This window comes from Schistocerca serialis, chromosome 4 (assembly GCF_023864345.2).
Source record: "Schistocerca serialis cubense isolate TAMUIC-IGC-003099 chromosome 4, iqSchSeri2.2, whole genome shotgun sequence".
Taxonomy (NCBI): Eukaryota; Metazoa; Arthropoda; class Insecta; order Orthoptera; family Acrididae; genus Schistocerca; species Schistocerca serialis.
The window spans coordinates 770,575,540-770,600,058 of NC_064641.1; the positions used below are offsets into that span (position 1 = coordinate 770,575,540).

A 24,519-nucleotide genomic window follows, 5' to 3' on the forward strand; every position below is an offset into this window, starting at 1 on the left:
CCTCCCACCGACGCATGACCCGTGAGCTCAACAGTGAGGTGAGTGCGTGCAAGGGGATAGCACACTGGGATATTTGTGGGGCAAGACACGCCTCCTTGGCTGCGAGATCTGCCCTTTCATTCCCAGCAATGCCAACATGCCCAGGAACCCAGCAGAAAGCTACAACCTTCCCCAGTCGCTGTAGTCGGAGGAGGGCATCCTGGATGGTCTGGACAATTTTGTCTGCCGGATACAAACGTTGCAATGAGTGAAGGGCGCTGAGTGAATCGGAACAGACAAGAAATTTAGGAGAGGAAGAGTGTCTCATGTGCTCCAGTGCCCGCAAGATCGCAAACAGTTCTGCATCAAAGACAGTAAAAGTCAGACGGATTGCGGGGCCCCTCCCGCCGGAGGTTCGATTCCTCCCTCGGGCATGCGTGTATGTGTTGTTCTTAGCATAAGATAGTTTAAGTAGTGTGTAAGTCTAGGGACCGATGATCTAAGCAGTTTGGTCCCTTAGAAATTCACACACATTTGAGCATTTTTTGAATACGCATGTCTGTACCTCTTTCTTTGACGCTTTAGCGTATTTGTCCATAACGTGATCACTCGCTGTTGCAGAGGACCAGGTGGCGGTGGTGAAACTCGAGCGTGCAGTGGCTGCTGGCAAGACGGCCGTCGTCAAGAAAGTGCTCGCATCCAGGTAAATCTTCGTATTTCAAAGTAATAAACACAAAAATATTTTCTGTAAATCCTAATATTCCAACTTCTAATAAAAACGTTTCGAGTAGTGATGCCCGTCAGAATCCAGTAAATCTCAGACAGAATATGTGGTAGTTCCATCTTTACGTCGTATTTCTTGACTTCTGGAAGGCGTTTGACCAGTTCTGTGCTGGCGCCCCATGAAACATTTGTGAGTTTGTAGGAATATCAGACCAGCTTTAGTATTGGAAGCAATTATCCCCAGTAAATAGAAGACAGCATGTCATTCTTAAAGGAGAGATATCTTCAGACCTGAAAATAACTTTGGATGTACTCCAAGGAAGTGATATGGGACCATTACTGTTCACAATATACGCGAATGAACGGGTCGATAATATGAGAAGCTTCATAAGATTCATGAGGCAGTCCACGGATGATACAGATGTATAAAGGGAAGCTGCAACGCTAGAAAACTGTGGCGAAATGAAGGGAAGTGGGGGGGGGGGGGGGGGGGGGGTTAGAGATGATCAACTGGCAGTTGGCCCCCAGCGTAAACAAATTTAACGTATTTTGCATAAATTGGCGCAGAAGCACGTTATTGTTTGATTAAACGATTGTCAAATAATCAGTGGAAACAGTCACATCGTTAAGAACGAGGAGGCTTCAAAAAGGAAGTTACTCGTTATTATGGCAGGCCAAGTAACTTTTATTGAATGCTAGAATACACTTCAAAGTGGCACAGTTACATGACACTATTTTCAACGCAGACACCAAGTCCCTGTAAAGAATGGTCGGAACATTTTACGAATTGTTTAGTTCCTCAGGCAGAAATCCACTCCTCGGTTACAGAGGCATTCGAGGGCCGTTATGTGAACGTCATCATTGTTGTAAAATTTCCCCCTCCCCCCCCCCCCTCAAGATGTTTTTTCAGCTGCCTGAAGTGATGCAAATGACACTCTGCAAGATCTGCACTTGCGGATCAGCGTCATCCACTATTCTATGAGGTCTCGGGATTGCAGCCTGATGACTTCTTGCCACAATATTTCAGCTGGAAACCGTCCAGCCATCTTCAGATGAGTGTTCGCCACTGCAGACTGCTACATTTCAGTAGAGGACGCTCCCGTGACGGTCGCCAATGCGCATGCGTTTCCGCTGTAATTTTTGGTATAAAGCCGACACCGTGAACTAGCACTCTCCCCTTAACCAGAACCACCTCCTTCCCCTTACCCAATGTGGCTTCCGGCCCTCCTTCTCCGCCGCCGGCCATCTCCTTAACCTTACCAATCTTCTTTCCCTCCAACTGAACTCCCATCGCTCCACTATCTTCGTTTCCCTTGACCTCCAGAACGCCTACGACCATGTCTGGCATCTCGAGCTCCTCTTCAAACTCCAGATCTATGCTCTCCCTATCAACTTCGTCCGTCTCGTTGCTTCTTTCCTCACCCATCGTCCCTCCTATGTGACTATTCACAATTCCAACCCCCGTACTTTCTATCCCTCTGCCGGCATGCCCCAAGGCTCTTTCCTTTCCCCTCTCCTCTATCTGCTGTACACTGCTTATATGACCAAACCTCCCCCGCCTGTTCATCTCCTCCAGTTTGTTGATGACACCGCCTTCCTAGCCCTTTATCCTATCCTTCAACAGTCAAAACGCACCCTCCAAACCCACCTTGACCAATTCACTACTTGGTGCAACCAGTGGTTCCTCTGTATCAATCCCTCCAAGACCCAGGCGATCATTATAGGCCGCACCACCTGCTGCTTCCGTCTTCATGATTTCTACCTCACCATTTATGGCCGTCCTATCCACCTCACTCCTACCCTCAAATACCTTGGCCTCACCCTCGACCACCACCTCACCTGGACTCCCCATCTCCTTACCATCCAACACAAAGCTCACAATGGACTCCGCCTCCTGAAACTCCTGTGTGGCCGGACATGGGGTTTGCATCCTTCCACCATCCTTCACACCTACAAATCCTTGATCCTGTTACGCCTGTGTGGCTTGGATTTCCACCCAGGTTCTATAAATCCCTCCAAATCCTTGAACACAATGTGCTCTGCCTTGCCTTCTGGATCCGCCTTCCGTCCCCCATGCGCATCCTCTACGGCTTCATCCCCTTCCCCCACCTTCTCCTTTTCCTTGAACACATCCGCACACTATATATTGTCTGCCGCATTGCTCCCCCTCACCCCCTGGAGTCTCCCTTCCTCTCCACCCCCAGCCTGCTGCCGCACCTGTACTGGTGTGTCCCACCCTCTCTCCATCTCCACACCCTCCACCTCCTTTCCCAATGCGCCTTCCACCATCTACCCCTCCCGGATGATGAGCTTCGCCCTGACATCTACCCTTCCTACCAACTCTAATCCCATCTTCCTCCTGCCTTCTCCTTAGAACTCCCTCTCCTCTCCCTCCCTTTGGCTTTCCCCTCCTACTCCCCCTCCCTCTCCTGTGCTCTCCTTCAGTGTCTCTGCACTTCCTCCTGCCTTGTCTTCCCTCTTCATCTCCTGCCCCACCATCTCCTACCTCTTGGTGTCCCCACTGATGCCCCTCCTCTTTTCATCTTGCCCCCTCCCCTGCTGCACCTTGCTCTCCCCTCCTTTTCCATCCTCTCCAGCCTCTTCCTCAGCAGGTCCCACCTGGCAGTTTTATTCTTCATTGTGTGTGCTCCAAGTGGGTTTAAAGTGTGCTGTTCTAGAGTGTTTTTAATACTGTGGCCGACTTTTAACCCGTGGGTGTGCCTTCAGTGTCTTCTTTGTGTTTTGAGACTCCCCAACTGTGCTTTTTTTAAACTTTATGTCGACTTTTTTAATTATCCATCCATGAATGTCTCCATGTCAGTTTATTTTTACCTCCATTATCTCCCCTTACTCTGTTTTATGTCCCCTTTTTTCATCGCCTTATCTGTAACATTTTATTCTTGTCTTAGTTGTCTTGTCACTCCGCTGAAGAGTGGCAGATTGTGCCACTGACAGCCCTCCCCTCCCCATATGGGGTAGGGAAATGAAATCACAATAAAGGAAGAAAAACTAGCACTCTCCAGTGGCGGACACGTGAAGATGGCTGGACGGTTGTCAGCCGAAATATTGTGGCAAGAAGTCAACATGTTCCAGCTGCCATCCTGAAACCTCACAGAATATTCGGTATGCCGAGAAAACTTCAAGAATTACAGCATCAGCTACGTGTGTGCGGCCTTGGTCAAATTATTAGTTCTATTTCACCAACCCGGGACGTGATATTGTATTTAGTCCTTACCGCCAGAATTTTGCGGTGAATCTGCGTCCTACTTAGACGTATTGTCCACTAATATCATACTATTCTGCGTACTTCAACTTCGGAGTAAGTTTCCAGTTGCCGCGCCATAACTGTGCCTGCAGGACACTTATACCTTGTGATTCGCTTCTGACAATGCGCCTCTCTTGTTGCACAATGGTCTAAACATAGGTTGACATGCGTAATTTACTTTCTGAAGTCACTACGTATCTGCGAGTATCCATATGAATGACTTAAAGCGGATTGATCACATAAAAGCAATAGTGTGCAAGGCAGACGTCACAGTCACGTCCGCCGCTACTCGAATACTGCTCTTCAGTTTGGTACCTCTAAAATGTACTGAAATAGAAAATGGAAAAGATACAAAGAAGAGCAACATGTTTCGTCACGGGTTCATTTAGTAACCACGAGAGCATTATAGATTGACAGAAGTTGAAAAAGAGGCGTTATGCATCCCGGTGTGGTTTACTGTTAAAATCCCGAGAGCGAGCAGTCTTAGTAAGGTCAACCAATATATTGCTTCCTCCTACGTACATCTCGTGAAAATGCAAAGGTGGTGAAACTAGAGAGAATCGAGTTTCCTGCTAGAACAGAAAAAGGAATAAATGCTAGTGATTAACAAAGAACACCACATACTGTTAGGTGGCTTCCGGAATGTTATGGTAGATGTAGATGGGGAAACGTTTTCTTCTGTGTGTGTAATACTGTAATTTAATATCGTACCTACGTGCTGTCTTATGTTTCATGGATGTTTGCATACTAAGCATAAGAGTCCCGTGAAATTCTCGTTGAGCATCTGGAAGCCAATTGCGGTTAATTTCTTGAATTGCAAGAAAGATGTGGAATATTGAACTATTGTTTCCATCAAATTGTTCGTCCACCTTCAATGAAGGGAACCTGGCAACTGCCGTTGGAAAGATTCGATGGTTGTTTATGAATCACTACCATGTTGTCGAATTTCAATACTGTTAAATACCAGAGTTTTGGTTAATGCCATACACTACACGGTAATGAAGCTAACAGACCAAGTGACTTAATGATTCATTAATGAATTGGTACACAAAGCCTAATTTATCTTATGCTAGGTTATTCTGATATCATTCTGATATTATATGAGAAACCGAGGTCAACCTGTAGCACTCAGAACATGTTAAATGGAGTTGTATTTCTATTCAGTGTTTTGCATGATTACATAGCCGTCAAGGATATCGGGGAGACAAGACGATATAGAAAATTTACTGCGTAGCTTGAAGTTCATCCATTCCTATATATGCATAAGGGACGTCACAGAAATCGTTTATTTGTGTTAAATACCAGGTGAGGCTAAAGTCGTTAAAGCAAAAGCAGCTTACACCGCCTGACGAAAAAAGTGAAGCATGCAAATGGGGGCGGGGATGGGCGGGGGGGGGGGGGGGGGGGGGGGCGGGGGAGGAAACAAAATCAGATATCACAGGTTGAGGGAGTAAACGATGTTTGTTGTGTCAGTGATTACAACATCGAGGCAAAGTTACAAAGCACTTTTTTATATATAATCCGCTAGCCACCAAGCGGTGTGTGATGGAGGGCACAATTCGCGCCAACGTCTTACCCCCCCCCCCTCCCCCCCCCTCCTCTGTTCCACTCCCGGATCGCGCGCGAGAAAAAAAAGACTGTCTGAACGCCTCAGTACAAGCTCTAATTTACCTTATCTTTGAATGGTGATTATTGCGCGATTTGAAAGTTGGTGGTAACAATATATGCTATATATCCTCGGCGAAGATCGGATTTTGGAATTTAGTGAGCAGCCCCTTCCGTTTAGTGCATCGTCTATCAAACTTTGTATGAGATTGTAATGCTCTCGCGATGGCTAAATGTACCAGTCACGAATCTTGCCGCTCTTCTTTGGGCCTTCTCAATCTCTTAAATCGACTCTACTGGTAAGGGTCCCATACAGATGAACAATACTATGAGAATAGATGAACTAAAGTATTGTAAGCAATTTCCTTTGTTGAAGGATTGCATCGCTTGAGGATTCTAGCAATAAACCACAATCTAGAATTCGCCTTACCCGTTACTTGTGTAATCTGACCATTCCATTTGAGATCATTTCGGATAGTCACACACAGATACTTGACGGATGTTACCACTGCGAAAGACTGGGTATTTATTTTGTACTCGTACATTAATGAGGATTTTCGCTTTGTTATACGCAGTAGGTTACACTTACTAATATCGAGAGATAACTGACAGTCATTACACCACGCATTTATTTTCTGTAAATCTTCATTGATTTGTTCACAACTTTCGTGTGATACTACTTTCCTGTAGACTACAGCATCATCGGTAAACAGTCTAATGCCGCTGTCAATACTATCAACCAGATCGTTTATGCAAATCGTAAAAAACAGCGGACCTATTACGCTGCCCTGGGGCACTTCTGTTGAAGTGACCCTGTTCAGGACGACATACTGCTCTCTGTCTGTTAGAAAACTTTCTATCCAACCACATATGTCACCGGAAAGACCGTAAGCGAGCACTTTCTGGAGCAAGTGACAGTGCGGAACTGAGTCGAATGCCTTTCGAAAGTATAGAAATATGGCATCGACATGGGAGCCGGTATCTAGAGCCTGTTGTGTACAATGCACAAAGAGGACCAGCTGTGTCTCGCATTACCGCTGTTCCCTAAAACCGTGCTGGTTTCTGCAGATGAGCTTCTCAGAGTCTAGAAAGATCATTATGTCTGAACACAAAATATGTTCCATTATTATACAACAAATCGATGTGAGTGAAATTGGCCAGTGGTAATTATGTGCATCCGATTTTCTACCCTTTTTATAGATTGCTATGACCTGGGCCTTCTTCCAGTCCCGCGGAACTTTCCGCTGTTCCAATGATCTCTGATTGATGATGGATAAGAATGGTGCAACATAAGCCGATTCATAAGTATGACGTTGCAACCGCTCTGGCCTGGATGTATCCACTTATTTGGGTGGGAACAGTGTCATAAAGCTGCATAATGCTGAGGCTAGCTGCCCCACAACTGTTGAAACTGGTCTTTGATATCCTGGGTACTGCCACTGGCATGGAGTTGACATCCGAACTAGTCCTACGCATGTCCTGTCGGGAACAGGCCTGGGGATTATTCTTGCCACAGCACTACCTCAACATCAAGCAGACAGCTCATAGAGACACGTGGCACGGGTGGACGAGCATTGTTCTGTTGAAAAATGGCACCACGATATTGTCGCATGAGACGTAAAACTTGAGGACGCAGGATATTCATGGCGCACAGCTGTGCGGTTAGAGTTCCCTGAATCACTATCACCTGTGACCTGAAGTCATACTCGATGGCTCTCCACACCACGATAGCAGGGAGTAACACCGTCGTTCCTCTCAAAAACACAGTCAGAATGGGACCTCTCACCTGGTGGCCGCTATACTCGCCAGGGTAATCTAGCACTGCAGTTCATTACTGAACGCCGGCCGGTGTGGACGAGCGGTTCTAGGCGCTTCAATCTGCAACCGCGCGACCGCTACCGTCGCAGATTCGAATCCTGCCTCGGGAATGAATGTGTGTGATGTCCTTAGGTTAGTTTGGTATAAGTAGTTCTAAATCTAGGGGACTGATGACCTCAGATGTTAAGTTCCATAGTGCTCAGAGCCATTTGAACCATCATTGCTGAACACAGAATGACTACATTCATCAGCAGTCAATGCTTCCAGTCAGGACACGAACCAGCGTCTGTGTTGTGGGGTTAACGGCAGCATATGCATGGGACGGTAACTACCTAGTCTGGATGCATAATATTGAGGTTAGCTGCCCCACAACTGTTGAAACTGGTCCTTGATATCCTTGGTACTGCCAATGGCATGGAGTTGACGTCCGAACTAATCCCATGTACATCCTCTCTGACCAGTAGCGCAGGATGACACAGGATATTGAATGTTGCACTGAGTGTATTGCTTGTTCTCGGATGACAAGTCCAGATGTGATACGTTTACGAAGTGCTTGGTGCACAGGGCGGCGATCTTCCCACGTGATGCTCAGACGTGGCAGACCAGAATCATGACGACGAGTACGTCGCAGATGGCTCAGGGACGGAGGCAGCATGGCCTCTCACCTGCTGACGACTCGACGTGCCACAAAGAAAGAAACTGGGCCAGGGAGGAAGAAGGCCGGGGTATTTCCCGCGTGACATATATTTAACACGAAATGTAACAGTGTAAATATGACAAACTGCCTATTGGCTTCTGTCTCGGGTTCTTCGGCCGACGTTCATCTGGTGAGTTTACTGACGTTTCGCCAGCACGAGTGGCTGGCATTGTCAAAGCTTCACCTTCCACTGCCAGTGGTGAACTGGAGCCGAGCTGCTGCTCTCATCTGTTGCTTTCCCCTCTTTGGGGAAGTGTGAGGGGGAGTCTGTAGCCTTTCGGCTTTTACTCCCCTGTGAACGTGTGTGTGTGATCTTTCTATAGTTTTTTGGTGTCTGTGCTTTGTGATGATTGTTGTGAGTGTGTCTGGTACTTGCCTGAGGTAGGCGAGAAGTTTGGTGTTATATGGGAAGGAACAGGATGATGGATTGGGTGTTGGGATTTTCTCTTCGACTTAGTCGTCGAAGATCGTCATAGGGCGCTTGTGCTTATCGCGGGACATGTCATACCGACCTAGGGAGTGGATGAGCGCGTTTCCGGATCTGGAAGAACCCTCATAGAAGGCCCTTGCCAGATCCTGGAAACGCTCTCTCAGGAGTGGGATTTCGGCTGCGGCGTGCAAGTCGTCTGTAGGGAATCCAAGAGGTAAGTGCAGTGCCCTTCTGAGGGCGCGGTTCTGCAGCCTCTGGAGTTTGTCCAGGTGCTGCTTTGCCGCGTATCCCCAGACAGGGCACGCATACTCCATTACTGGCCGGATCAGGGCCTGGTACACATTTACTGCTATTGGGCAGGGTAGGGAGCTGGTTGTGTTCAGGATGGGATATAGGATGGACATTCTGGCGCAGGCCTTCCTGTGGACCTCGTCTATGTGGGGTTTCTACGTAAGACGTGAGTCCAAGGTTACGCCAAGGTACTTGGCGGTTCTGCGCCAGGGGAGTTGGGTTCCATTTAGGTGGAGGTGGAGGGGCGGACGTTGAGGAGGATCGCGCCTTCCGAGCCTGCGGGTAATCAGCATTGCCTGCGTCTTCTCAGAGTTGATGGTGACGCGCCAGCGACGGGCCCAAGTTTCTGTGTCATCTAAAACCTTTTGTAGCCTACGGATGACCAGGTCCTTGTTCGCGTTTCTCGTGTAGAAGGCTGTATCGTCAGCGTACTGTGCGGTGTGCACCAGGGGGGCCGTTGGAGTGTCCGCGGTGTATAAACTGTACAATACGGGCCCCAGGACCGATCCCTGTGGCACCCCAGCATGAATACGCCTTCTGGTGGAGGTAGCAGTTTCTACTTTGACGGAGAAAGTCCTATTCGTGAGATAGCCGAGCTGGCGGCCGCGGACTATATGTACCTGGCGCGCCAACGTCCGAGGGCTTCTCCGCGGTCATTTCCGGTGCGGTTCTCCTCTTGCTGCTTGCGACGGTCGTTCACTGCAGTACGGGAAGCGAGGATCTGTTTACCTTAAGGCTTTCCTCTTTTCTTGTTGAAGCTGTTCGCGTGTTTTTGTATTTTTACAGCTTCTCTGAACAAGCGGGTGTGATAGTACTGCTCTACAGCCAGAACGTCCGTGACGGCGAATTTTATTACGTGGTCCGTCTCACTCAGTGCGTGCTCTGCCACGGCCAATTTCTCCACCTACCCCAACCTGCAATGTCGCTTATGTTCTTTGATCCTGGTGTTGATTGATCGTCCAGTCATTCCGACATAAACTTTTCCACATGTGCACGGTATGCGGTATATTGCTGACATTGCAAGTGAGCCCCTTTTTCTCCTTTGCCGATCTAAGACACTCTTTGATCATCCGTGCCGGTTTGAAATTCGTCTTTACGCCGTGTTTGCGCAATATATGGCCGATTCCGTTCGTCACTATGGGAATGTATGGCAGAAAGGCCGTACCCGACATTTCTTTTTCTGATTTCTTACTTTGCCAAGTGGTTGCCTCTGTTACACTTCTAATATAATTTGTGGAGTACCCATTGCTCCTCAGAACAGTTTCCAGGTGTTGCATTTCGCGTCTGAGGTGCTGCGGCTCATATATTCATCCTCGCGTTACGAGCGTATTAATCATGCCTCTTTTCTGGCTCGGTTGGTGGTTTGATAGTTTGTGCAGGTAACGAACGGTCCGTGTGTGTCGGTTTTCTATACACGCTGTGTCCCAGGTTTTCGCCATCCCTTGTGATCAGCACATCTAGAAATGACAGTTTTTTGTCCTTTTCTACTTCCATGGTAAAGTTTATGTTGGCACGGAGGCTGTTCAGGTGTCGTAAGAAGTCACCGAACTGTTCTTCACCATGGCTCCACACAACGAAAGTATCATCGCCGTATTATGTGTCTCGGGATAAGAAGAGTGCTGCAGTTCCACACACTGCCTTGTATCCCATAAACTGTTTAATCACTATTCCACACACTGCAGTCGATTTCCTGCCAATCAAACAATATTTCCACTATCAACCAAGGTAAACTGTAGGATATCGATTTTATTAATTAGTCAATCAGTTTGATAGAGTGGGAGATGGGCTATTCAAACAGCTCATGAATACCGAAAGTGGTACAGTAGGCTGTTTCTCATGGTACACGCACATATGCAGACATACGGAGCACAGAGCAAACGCACTGCCATTGTAGTATATGTAGTTCGAAGTGACTGGATGCCTTCGAGTACAGTGGTATGCTATACCGTCAGACCAGAAAAATAGTGCTTTTGCGCTATGTATTGACAGACGTACTTCATTTACATTTAATTTTAGAATGCATGGCAAGAAGTGTCGATATGGGCGCATGGGCAGAAGTGACATAAAATCGATAAAATTACGACACTTGACGGAAAATACGTATAAATCGAGGGAAAATATGCCGAAATGCAGGGAAATTGAGAAGCAATGAGGGAGTACTTGAAGGGGACGAGTATGTGGCGGAAAGAGGAAAACAACAAGAAGTTGACATGGAAGCATCGGGATCATTTTTCGTCGACAGCGATAAGACGGCTGTAATAGTATGTCTAACGTGGATGACAACCAAATATAGAGTGATAAATTTATCGGTTCACAAGCCCAAGTGTGATTCCAAAGTTATTGGCAATCACCTTCTAGATTTTCATCGTGTCCTCAGCTAAGGAGAGTTGTGTTACCATCCCATCTGGGGGAGTGCAATATGCAATTACAGAATAGGTCACGTGTTTGATCCTGTGCAGAAGTGTTGTGTGTGTTGTTTTTGGGGGAGGAGACCAGACAGCGAGGCCATCGGTCTCATCGGATTAGGGAAGGACGGGGAGGGAATTCGGCCATGCCCTTTCAAAGGAACCATCCCAGCATTTTCATGGAGCGATTTAGGGAAATCACGGAAAACCTTAATCAGGATAGCCGGACGCGGGATTGAACCGTCGTCCTTCCGAATGCGAGTCCAGTGTGCTAACCACTGCGCCACCTCGCTTGGTGTGCAGAAGTGTTTAGGTGTTTTAAACCCTAACAAACAGTATTTACAATGTGCTCCTATGTACTCTCTACCAATCACAAACATGTGGTTTCAGCTAAAAAAAATACCTTACAGAACAGTTGCTGCATTTTTTTAACAACATTCTACTGTATATCTGTTGAGGTAATAGTGGTACATGCAGATTGACTGCCGTCTTTGTTGCTTTCCTGGAAAACAGAACCATCTGCCTCTAAACTGACTTGCATCTGTATTAAAGGATGACAGAAATTGGATGAAGCGATCGGTTGAAATAGGGCAGTAACGAGGTGTGTGAAATCCCTGAGGCTAGCAGGACAGAGCGGTTATATTTGTGGAAAGGGGTCAAAATAAGTTACTATCAGTTAGACTCAACTTTATATGTTAAAAAATACAATCACACAAGCAAGAATCAAAAACTCTCAAGGTTTTAACGAAAGACCTCCTTTGATTTAATTTAGATCAGCTGAAGGCCACATCGAAAATGCAAGGCACAAGATCTAAGCAAGGAATTGAAGTGCAGGAGTTCTTCTGGAGGTTTCATTTCTTCAAAAAAATTTTTTTTTAGCTTCAATATAAATAGGCTGAAAGCCTTAGCTTAAACTTTTTCCATAGAACTCGGCTCAAGGCCACACATTAATCAAGAACAGCTTAGGGCCGAGCCAAAGATTTTCAATGTTTAATCTTAATAGGGTGAAAACTCGGCTGAAGGCCGTATATCGACAAAACAATTTAACGGCTTAAGGCCTAGGAAGAAGAGCTTTCAATTTGAAAAGGCTGAAGGCCTTATCTTAAAATATTTCGTGTAAAACACGCCTGAAGGCCTCATACTAAAAAATAACACTCTAATAACTTAAGAACAAGACAAAGATTTTTAATTTTTAATTTAAGGGAGATTAAAACTCGGCTGAAGGCTACACCGAGTACTTAAGACTAAAAAGGAAATCACTATGTAAAACACAAGGAGCAGCGCTCAGAAGGTTCCAAGGGTCGGCCTGGGAAGGTAACACTAACGCACGTTTAGGTGAGACAGGCAGGCAGACCGACAATCTCTTAATCGGAAGGCAACCCAACCGAAAGGCAGCTAACAAACCAACCAACAAGATCACTTCTTCTCCACCCGACCAGCAAAACGACAACAAGATGTGAATAGCACAATGTTCTGGATACTGGTGCCTAATCCAACCAAGTCAGAATAAATGCCCAAAACTACCAACAACACCTCAGCTCTCAAAGTACACGCCGTGCTGGACAGCATCAACACAACGAGGAAAATACACTGCCAAAAACTACACCAACGACCAGGGCAGGTCACCGGAACGTCAACGGCCTCAAGGCAGAAGATACCGCTGGTACACTTCATTAATGAAGGAATGAGTTAAGTTAAACACCGCACAGGAAGACGGCTGCAATTCTAGCCGACTTCAATGCACACACATTGTTGCTCACGGGAATCTCCCAGAAAGTGACAGCCAGGATCAAACGAAGAGATGTGATAGCAGTTGAAGCTTGCTAGTAGGTTAAGTGAGCAGTCAACTATAGTGTCCAGGTCGGTGGGCGACGAACTTCGTAAACCTAGCAAGAAGCGCCTCACAACGCCAACTGCCCATGCACGCCGCCAGCGCCTCCGGCCTGACAACGTGCCACGCAGACATCCTCGCTGCTCTTCCCCAACCGACCGACTGCCCAACACCAGGAAACGGTCAAAAGATCAAATACACGTCGGCGATGGGATGACCGACCGAACGACCAACCAACGGTCGTTGCCGCTCCAGTCTCCTTCCGTTGGACAGTACATGTGTGTCCCCAGCGGTCGGCAAGCACTGGCTGTCCGCACCTCACTGGTGCTCCGTGCTTGATGCTCCTTCGTCCCCGACTGCTGCTCCGTGCCCGACTGCACTGCTGGTCCGTCTCCAACTGACTTTTGGACACAGGACGAGCCAGAAATATTATCGGTTTCTCGAGAGATGGTACAACAGTGCACTTATCGAGAAGCGCTGCTGCTGTCACTCACGGGCAAGTAAGTTAGTGACGCCAGTAAAGGGAATAAGAAAACGAGGTGGCAGTACCGTAAGAGAAGATAACAAACAATAAATGGAATGACTGAGTGTGATTTAATGGTAGACTGATGATGCATACTAGAGAGGGAGATGTTGCTACAAGTCATTTATCGCGCATTTAAGCATTTTTCTGTTGTCCTCTCGGGGTGTATCAGTGTTCGACTCATATACAACTGCATATTCTGTGCGTGACTTAGAGCACTATCTACTTGCGATCATTAACAGCAAACCTCTCTATACAGCAGTCAGTAGAAGACTTCCAACACATGTGTGATGAAACATGTCCATCGATGGAAAAACTGTTTCAGCAACCTCCTCTAGACGAAAGAAGATTTATGCAACGTTCTCCATTCCCCTACTGCATCTGCGACTTAAATCAAGTCTTCAGTTTCATAACTACGGTGATTTTAAGTTAGTGGCAGATGTTTGTGAGATACCTGCAAATTCTATGTATACATTTGTTTGAGAGATGTCTTGTTTATCGAGTTAGAACAGCATGGTGCGTAATTTCACATGTGAAACACCGCTGCTATGCGTTTGCTGTTTCCTTATAATAGGCATTCTTTGTTGCTGACGATCATTTTATAGGACTGATGCAAGCATAGTATAATTCGTGAACTGTGGCTGGATGTGAAGAATGGACAATATACACCTCCCGAAAGCTGTAGTGTGCATTTATCACAAAGACTGTGTTTTTCTTTGGTGTAGAAGGAAGTAGTTTCTTCATCTTAAAGCTTGTCACTGTAGTAAGTGTGATAGAAAACTTGCAGATGAATGTATGTCAGATGCTGGACGAACATGTCCTGCATTAGAATATTATGAGCATTGCATTCGCTTGACTGATATTATGGAAACCACATGGCTTAAACATTATAGTGCGTTTAAATGCAGAACCATGTAGCTTTAGGAGTGCATGTGTTTATGTTCTACGATCGTTTCTCTCTTTCCAATACCTTGTTGGTACTGACCACAGACATTAAGAAAATACTTTAGAATTGATAGCACAGTGATTTACATAAAATGCTTTAAACTCCGTCCATCTGGAGCTCCATTATGCATAAACCACATGTTTCTTCTTAACTGTCTGTTACATCATCACAACACACTCATATCTACTATATACCGATAACGGTGTCAACCTTCTCGACATGCGCGCATCTGGAGAGATCTCGTGCAATTGGATGGGTGCCGTGAGCAAGATTTGTGCAGAACAGTCCTTGCTGAACAGAAGTTACGGACTCGGCTCGCTCTGTTCCTTCACGAGACGTGGAATGTAGCGGGTATAGTAGTCTCCTTCTTCTGGTCAGTGACAAATTAATCGACGGCAGTGTTGTAGGGAGGGTTGATTAAAGACAATGTGGGGAGAGCTTTCAATCTCCAACTTTATCATACGAATGTGAGAATGCGTTGTGGCTTCCAGCCACACAGGGAGAGATGGGCAGTCATAATCGTAAATTACGCACTACGGCTGAAGTGCTAGAAATGTGTAGATAGCCTAACTCCATCGCTATTAGGAAAAGTGATACTGACAGTGAATCCTAACCATACTTGTATACGTTTGACTAGCGAAACCTGCGAGCGTTAACAGTTACGCAAACGTAAAATACGTGGTAAATTAGTGTTACACTACAATATCTGAGTAAATCTGTGTTATAATACAACTTCTGAGCCCTTCTTACATACGGTTCAGTTAGCAGAAAGCTAAAACTCACCTCGCCGTCTTCGTAAATTCCTTAGCTTGCTGTGGGCTTGTACTGTAAGCCCACCGGTTGCTTTAAAGTAGAGTTCGTATTTGTGCTTTACATTCTGAACTCTTATTGTTAGCTAAAGGTTTTGTTTTGTACCTGCATCTGTCAGTGTACAATATTCAGTATTTACATTTATTAGTCTCACTTGAACTCGATACATTGAAGGTGGCAGTTTTTATAGTTTTATTAGGTCATTTTTGCGTGTACGTAAACGTTTGTTTACATTATAAATACGAGGGATAATCATTAGGTGTAGTTTACCGTAGCGTACTGTTTAATTCTTTAATAATATAGCCCCTAGCAGTTTTGCTGTAGGTCACTGTTTTTTTTCTTTAGTATCCACTGCATAGCTCCTAGCAGGAAAATAAGCACCAGATCTATCTTCTACCATACATTTTTATTATTCTTCATTGTTGAGTGTCCTTTCTGCCAACTAGAGTGTAGCTGTTAATCTTGTGTGGCAGCAGGTTTCCTTAAGTTTCTTATAGCAAGTATTAGCTAGATGGATAGGGTCTGTGTCTGTTGTGTGCGGATGCAGGAGAAGTTGGCCACAGTCCAAACGCAGATTGAAGCTTTGTTGACGACAGTCAGCAGGCTCCAGAGTGCCACCTTGAGGTGGGTGGGGATGGGGTGCCTGGGGCAGCCTCTGCTGTACTAAATGTGCAGGGGGGGGGGGGGGGTGGATGTCACAGCTCTCTGAGCTGATCTCAGGTGAGACTGAGCCGGCTGGCCCACTCTCACCTCAGTGTGGGTGGCGGACTGTGTCGAGCTCTCGAGCCTCAAGGCGAAGGCAAGGCTGCATGGGGGACGCAGGCTCCTGCCAAATCCCATGCACTTTGCTAATAGATTCAGTGTGCTATCTGATGCTGGGGAGGGAGGGAGGGGGGGGGGGGGGAGGCTGAGCCATGAGCCAGATCAGAATGCACCTTCTGCCAGGATAGTGGCCGCTCCTTCAGCAAGGTGTGGACAGGCACGTGGGGATAGGGGTTTGTTAGTTATTGGGAGCTCCAGTATTAGATGGGTCATGGAGACCCTCAGGAACACAGCTGCTAGGACGGGGAACAAGTCCAATGTTCACTCAGTGTGCTTACTGGGGGGCCTTGTCCGGGTTGTGGAAGAGGCTCTTCCAGTGGCTATCGAGCGTGTGGGGTGCAGCCAGCTGCATATTGTTGCACATGTCGGGGCACCAACGATGCCAGTCGTCGGGGTTCCGAGGAAATCCTTGGGTCCTTTCGACGGCTGGCCAAATTGGCGAAGGCGGCCTCCATCTCTCGAGGAGTGGAAACCAAGCTGACGATCTGCTGCATCGTACCCAGGGTAGACCGGGGTCCTCTGGTTTGGAGTCGAGTGGAGAATCTAAACCAGAGGCTATGTCAACTCTGTGACGAAAATGGTTGTAGATTCCTCGACCTACGCTATGGGGTGGAAGGTTGTAGGACTATACACAGGAAGCAGCTACATGGGTAGCACAGTATTTGTGGCGTGCAGATGAGGGTGTTTTAGATTAGGTTCCTCTCCATGGGAAACAAACCGTTGGCCCGAAAATTACCAGTTCATGACACTGATGTGGGTGTGCCAACTGTAAAAACTGTTAGTTCGCCTAAACAGGTCATTCCAAAGGATTTAAATATGCTAAATCTCATGTTAGTAAATTGTCAAAGTGTCTGTAGCAAGATCCCCGAGTTACTCTCCGAAATAAACAGTAGTAATGCCAATATTGTATTAGGTACCGAAAGCTGGTTGAAACCAGACATAAACAGCAGTGAAATTTGGAACTTGGATTGGACAATGTTTAGGAAGGATAGGACTGATGCTATGTGCGTTGGTGTGTTCATTGCAGTTAAAAGCTATTTAAACGCAGTTGAGATCGATACTGGGTCGGACTATGAACTAGTCTGTATAAAGCTGTCAATCAGACAAGTAGTGACCATTGTATTAGGATGTTTTTATAGACCACCAGCAGCTGCAACAAACGTCGCAGAACGTTTCAGGGAAAGTCTTGAGTAAGTAGGAAATAAATATTCAAATTATCCATTAGTTATAGGTGGAGGCTTTATCTGGCGTCCATTGACTGGTAAAATTACACGTTTATCACAAGAAGCAGAAGAAAAGACTCGTGTGAAGTTGGTGATCTTTTTGAGGAAGTTAATCTAGAAGAAGGTATTAGCGACCATAATGTCGTTGTGGCTTCTATGTCAGTGGAAGCTGTAAAAAAAAAACAAAGAAAGAGCGTAGAGTTTTCTTGTTTGGGAAAGCAAATGAAAGTGTTATTAAAGAATATCTTCATGGTCAGCTCCATGTATTCACCGTGGGACACAAAGATATTGAGCATCTTTGGTGAGAATTTAAAGGTGTAGTCCACCACGTGTTAAAGAAATATGTGCCTAGCAAAAATATAGGGAGGGAAATGATCCACCTTTGTTCAACAGACATATTAGGGAATTGCTGAGAAAGCAGAGAATTTTGTACAGTCGTTTTAAACGTAGTCACTGCCCCGCTGACAAACAGAAATTATGCGAAATGAAAGATTCTTTTAACGAATTTAAAAGCAATATTTTATCTGCAGATTCTAAAAATAGCCGTAAAAAATTTCGGTCGTACGTAAAATATATGAACGCTACAAATTATTCAGTACCTTCTCTAGCTGACGGCACGGGTAATTTAACGGATGATAATAAACAGAAGGCCGAAATTCTAAACCTAGCGTTCAAAAACTCGTTTATGGTAGAGGACTACAGCACCATTCCCCCTTTCAATTATCGAACAAACGCATGGCTGGCTGACATAATGTTTAGTGGCTGGCTGGCTCTGAGCACTATGGGACTCAACTTCTGAGGTCATTAGTCCCCTAGAACTTAGAACTAGTTAAACCTAACTAACCTAAGGACCTCACACACATCCATGCCCGAGGCAGGATTCGAACCTGCGACCGTAGCGGTCTCGCGGTTCCAGACTGCAGCGCCTAGAACCGCACGGCCACTTCGGCCGGCAATGTTTAGTGTATCTGGGAATGTAAATCAGTTAAGATCCTTAGACGCCACAAAGACATCTGGCCCAGACGGTATTACCGTAAGATTTTATGTTGACTATGCTACAAATATAGCACCATTCTTATCCATCATCTATCAGAGATCACCGGAACAGCGAAAAGTTCCACGGGACTGGAAGAATGCCCAGGTCATAGCAATCTCTAAAAAGGGTAGAAAGTTGGATGCACATAATTACTGGCCAATTTCACTGACATCTATTTGTTGTAGAATCATGGAAAATATTTTGTGTTCAGACATAATGACCTATCTAGACTCTGAGAATCTCATCCGCAGAAACCAGCACGTTTTAGGAAACAGCGGTCACGCGAGATACAGTTGGCCCTCTTTGTACATGACATACAACAGGCTCTCGATACTGGCTCTCAGGTTGATGCCATATTCCTCGACTTTCGAAAAGGAGTTCGACTCAGTTCTGCACTGTCGCTTGCTCCAAAAAGTACGAGCTTATGGTCTATCCGATGACATGTGCGGTTGGATAGAAAGTTTTCTAACAGGCAGAGCGCAGTATGTCAAACTGAACGGGGAGATTTCAATAGAAACAAACTTAACATCAGATATGCCACAGGGCAGCGTAATAGGTCCGCTGCTTTTTACGATTTACATAAACGATCTGGTTGATGGTACTGACAGCGGCATTAGACTGTTTGCCGATGATGCTGTAGTCTACAGGAAAGTAGTACCACATGAAAATTGTGAACAAAATCAATGAGGATTCGCAGAAAATAAATGTTTCGTGTTGAGACATAATACCTAGGGAAAGGAAGGATTCGGTGTGGACGGAGCTACAATCAGTTACCATTGGTTGCTCAGTTTTTATTTTTAAAATCACACGCACTTTATTTGGAAAAAATTGCAAATAAAGTTGACAATAGGGAACAATTATTCAATTCGATTGTTAAGACACAATGTCTAATTTTAAAAAATCTTAAGCAAGTGGCACTCACGGCTGAAGGCGTTTTGAGCAGAAATTACAATTATTTGTCAGCTGAAGGCCCCAGTAGTAATAGCTCAAAAAAACAATTTGGCGGCTCAAGGCCTGGATGCCACCAGCGGTCCCGGCATGTCCTCGCACTGCCGGAACTCAGTGCTGCTACGTCCCAACTGAACTCCCACGACATGCTTCAACCCGGAAAAACACTTGACGTCCTTCCAAAGATAGTACCACCGTACTAGATACCGACAACTGCTGCTGCTGCCACTTGCGGACAGACAATGCTAGCAAACATAGTGGCGCAAGTAAACACAGGAAGAAAACGAGATGCCACTATCCCTATTGCACGATGCCAACATACCAATGGCATCAACACGAGCCGCAACACAGCTAACCCCCCCCTCCCCCCTCAAACACTAAGCTGGGGGTAACCCAACAAGTGGTCTAACCAAAATTAATCTGATTAAGATAGACCCGGTATTGCTTACCAGTGCGGTTGTCCTTAGCCAGTAGATTAACTGAGCCTAAAATACGCATAATAGTTGAGGGACCCAGGAAACGGGGAGTGAACTTATCAAGGTTTCCAACACGCACCTCCCTCCCGGGAAAATTACGAACATACATCTGTTTTCCTGGTTTACCCCTACGTCGACTACGGTTGTAACGGTCAGCATGTTTGTTGTGGACCCTGATTATATTGCGCCTGGCAAAATTCCAGTTTTCTTTGACGATTTGAGGGGTAATATCCGCAGGGATTAGATCCTGAAATCCCATAATTTCGGAAGGTGGGAATTAACAGGATAACCAAAGATCAAGGAAACCGGAGTAGTCTTCAAAGCCTCGTGGCTGGCGATACTGAAGGCAAAACTACGCCAAGGGAGACTAGAATCCTACTTACTGCGCGTCTTCTGATGGAAGATAATCAGTGTAGGTTTGAGATTACGACTGACCCTCTCCACGAAAGAGCCCTTGCGGGTAATACAGAGAGGTAGTCACGTGCTTTACGCCGCTTTGAAAACAGGAAGCCTTGAAGGGAGCCGAAAGAAAGGCCGGTGCATTATCACTAACGATTTGCTTAGGGGGTCCAAAAACACTAAATACGTTAGTTAAATGCGCAGTAGTAGAAGCCAGGTAAACCTCGAAAACGCGTCAATAATAACCTATACGTACCGATGGGCTCTTTTGGTGTGAGCTAAGAGCCTGACATAACAGATATAGAGTTTGTCCATGGGGCAGGATTCGCGCTCAGAACTCAAGAAGCCCTGTTGAAGAGCGCTCTTAGGCTTGGCCACACGACACAACCGACACCGAGAAACCATCTCTCTAACGTCTCGGTCCATAGACGGCCAAGTCAAATGCTCCTTAATTTTCTGCAAGGTATTAGAGGATCCTAAATGTCCGCCAATCAACGAGTTGTGAAGGTAATGGAAAACTGGGCGTACCAGGGTGGCTGGTAGACAGATCTTCAACTCCTTCGCATGTCCCACTCATTTACACAAAATGCCTTTCCTGGTGACGTATCCATCCAAAGGTTCCCCCGCTGACAGGCGTTCCTTAACCGGTCCCCAAGTGAGGTCCTGATCCTGATGGTCGGCAACGTCACTAAACAAATGAGGAATACCGCCTACAAGACACAACTAAGATTTCCTTCCTCCATTTCTTGGGCACACTCACTAGATGGATGTTCTGTGAACATACGTCTGAGGATGTCCGCGAGCACATTCTCAGTCCCCTTAAGGTATTTAACCTGGAATGGAAACGCTGAAATGCGCACTGCCCACCTGGCGATATGGCCAGTTTTACGCGGCCTGGCTAGTACCCAGCTTAATGCTTGATTGTCGATTTCTAGCTGAAATAATCTATGCTCGAGATAAAAGGGATACTTCTCCAGCGCGAACAAGACAGCCCATGCCTCACATTCGTAAACGGAATGTTTAAGTTTGTCACTGGGTAACCAACGAGACGCATACGCTAATGGCTGCCTTTGACCCTCGAACTCCTGTAGGAGGACTGCCGAAATTCCCGCATTAGATGCACAGTTTGTACAATAAATTTTTATCAAAATCAGGCACTCCGAAAACCGGAGGGTTGGCTATAGCTGCCTTAATGTGCTCAAACGCGGCCTCTTGGGCAAGTCCCCATTCAAAACGCACCCATTCTCGACGCAATTCACTTAAAGGAGCCGCCAACTGAGCAAAAGTAGGGACAAAACGCCTAAAATAATTCGCCATGCCTAGGAACCTGGCAATCTCGCGTTTATCAGCAGACAGCGGGAGAGTTCTCAATGCCTTACTCCGCTCCTGGTCAATGCGAATGCTCTCGCCTAATACTAGGTGACCTAAAAAGGATACCTGCTGCCTGGCTAATGGCTCTGAGTACTATGGGACTTAACATCTGAGGTCATCAGTCCCCTGGAACTTAGAACTACCTAAACCTAACTAACCTAAGGACATCACACACATCCATGCCCGAGGCAGGATTCGAACCTGCGACCGTAGCAGTCGCGCGGTTCCGGACTGAGCGCCTAGAACCGCTAGACCACCGCGGCCGGCCCTGGCTAATGTCACCTTACTTGGTTTAATAGTCAAATCGACCTCCTGCAACCCAGCAAAAACTTGCTGGGTATGCTCCAAATGCTCCTGAAAAGAACGGCTATAAATCACCAAGTCGTCCAAGTAATTATAAACACAGACTAATTTCAAGTCTCCAAGAATAATCCAGCAAACGAGTAAGAACGGCTGCGCCAGTAGCCAAACCAAAGGGAACCCTGTTAAACTCAAACAGATTCCAATCAGTACAAAATGCTGTAATGTGTTTACGTTCTTCGGCTAAGGGAATCTGATAATAGGCTTGATTCAGATCGAGCTCAGTGAACCAATTAGCGCTGGCAAACCATGTAAAAGAGTTATGGAGATCAGGTAGGAACTGATTCGAGGGCAACCTTGGCGTTCAGCCGCCGGTAGTCAACAACAGGCCGAAAATCCCACTCCTGATCCTTAGGAACAAGGAATATGGGGGAAGCATAGGCACATGTAGAAGGCCTAATAACTCCTTGATTATTTTAGAGATCTTTCCTCTTAGTATGTTCATCTTAGGTGGTGAGAGACGATATTGGGACTGCCTGACTGGAGTATGGTCAGACAGACGAATATGGTAGTCAAGAACATTAGTAACCCCCAGTTTATCACAGAGAAGCTCGGGGAACCTCTGCAACAAATCCTCTAGTTCAGAGGCCTGCTGTGAAAACAGACGGATGAGATCAAACTCATTAACCTTAGCATCAACAGCCAGCATGCCGGTATTTCGATGCACCTTACACTTAGCACATTCACAGAACCCAAACTTCTGAGCAGAAGCGAACTTAAAGAAGAAGGTGTACCCGGAATAATCCAGGACAAGATCAGTTTTACTGAAAAAAATCACATCCCAAAATCAAATCGACAGGCAGCTTCTTAACCAAGGCCAAAGACAAGGGCCAGGAGAAATTCCCAACCGAGATACTCCCTCGGACCCATCCATACAGAGGCAACACCTGCCCATTGGCAATCCGACATATCTGCACCGAAGAAGTGACCGACCTAAGTCGTGTAAGATGACCAAATTCAAGAAACCATTCCAAGCTCAACAACGAAAAGGAGCTACCAGAATCCAAAAGGGCACAAATAGGTTCGCCATCTACTCGAAAACAAATATAAGGCAGGGGAGGTGATGATCGAGCAACGACACGGGCACACCAAGGTCGCTGCCCAGCCCAGCGACATTTATTGGCTCTGGGTGCGCGCAGTTGAACGCAAGAACGAACTAAATGACCTGTCCGATCGCACTTGAAGCAACGCCGCGGTTTCCTTTTAGCAGACTCAGCCAATATAGAGAACCCAGAGTTCTCCATGATAACACCCGCGGGCTGCACCTTAACTTCACGGCATGGATCGTCCGCGAGCGGTTATGCACATATCGCTACAACGTCGGTACGAAGTTCTTCCCAGGTGGAGAGACGACCATGAAAAACAAAGTGTGACTTATTCGCCGCTCGCATTCTCCTCAGGGCAGTAGAAACTAACTCCTGTTCTGGCAAGTCGACTAACAAGGCCAAGCAGGCCGTCTTGACTCTGTCCACACATTGATGTAACTCCTCTTTGTCTTGCTGCATCGGACAAATACAGCGACACTCGAGCTGTTTGCGAACTCCCATGGTCAATTTTTCGTTAATTACAAGCTCCCTCAACCACTGCAAGGAAAACACATCTGCCATGGCTCTAGATACAAGAGTCTTCAATTCGCCTCTAGCTAATGGATACAAGAGCGACAAAACTACTTGATGCGAAACGCCAAAGGCATCAGCGTGTTGCTCAAGGCGAACCAACAACCATAATAACCTTTCAATTTGCTGGAGTCGGTTTATAACTAATTCTATGATGTCCCAGAATAGATGGGCCAGAGGATTAGGCAATTTAGATGTAAGTGCATTATTCTCTGGCTGGCTTGCGCGCCACCCTGAAGACAGTAAATCCTGCTCCCCAGTCCTCTTCCCATCAAGCTCTAAACATGTAACCTTAAACTGCAATTCATTAATCAAGGACCCCAATTCAGCGCTGGATTCCTTGTAACGATTCTCTAACTTTAATGTCCTTAAATCCGCTATCCGGTTGGTTAACTGTATTAACTGTGCCCGCACCCTGTCAACTGACTGCCACTAGGTTGAGTGCCCTCCAAAAACCAATGGTGTCCTCGAGACCCCTAATAGCCTTAAACAAAAACTCAGTGGCTGCTTCTATATCACCCACAACATATGGCGTGATGTCAACTGGCTGAAGAACTGTAGCACTCAAATGAGAGGCTAAGTCCGGGACACTACCCTCAGTAAGCTGGCACCTTATCGCCAGCTCATAAATGAGGTGGTCCTTCCACAAGAGGCCGATCTATGGGCACTGCCTGACCGCCATTAGAATTGGTCACCTGAAACAACAAAATTGCAAAGACCAATATCGTGTAACCCTGACAGTGTTACAATTCGAACCAAACAGTAACTATAATGGCAATATTACAATCATAACCATGCTCTGCTACCACTGAGAACTGATGCTTAGGGAAAGGCAGGATTCGGTGTGGATGGGGCTGCAATCAGTTACCGTTGGTTGCTCAGTTTTTATTTTTAAAATCAAGTACACTTTATTTGGAAACAATTGCAAATAAAGTTGATGATAAG

At 46.2% G+C, this 24,519-nt stretch overlaps 1 protein-coding gene across 1 annotated transcript in view; it reads left to right on the top strand.

Moving 5' to 3' along the window:
• Positions 1-24,519, top strand: part of LOC126474756 (fibronectin type 3 and ankyrin repeat domains protein 1-like) — a 165,248-nt gene that overhangs the window by 56,908 nt on the left and 83,821 nt on the right. The window contains exon 4 of the mRNA XM_050102233.1: positions 601-682. Coding sequence (XP_049958190.1) covers positions 601-682 — 82 coding nt within the window. The remainder of the gene's footprint in view (positions 1-600; positions 683-24,519) is intronic.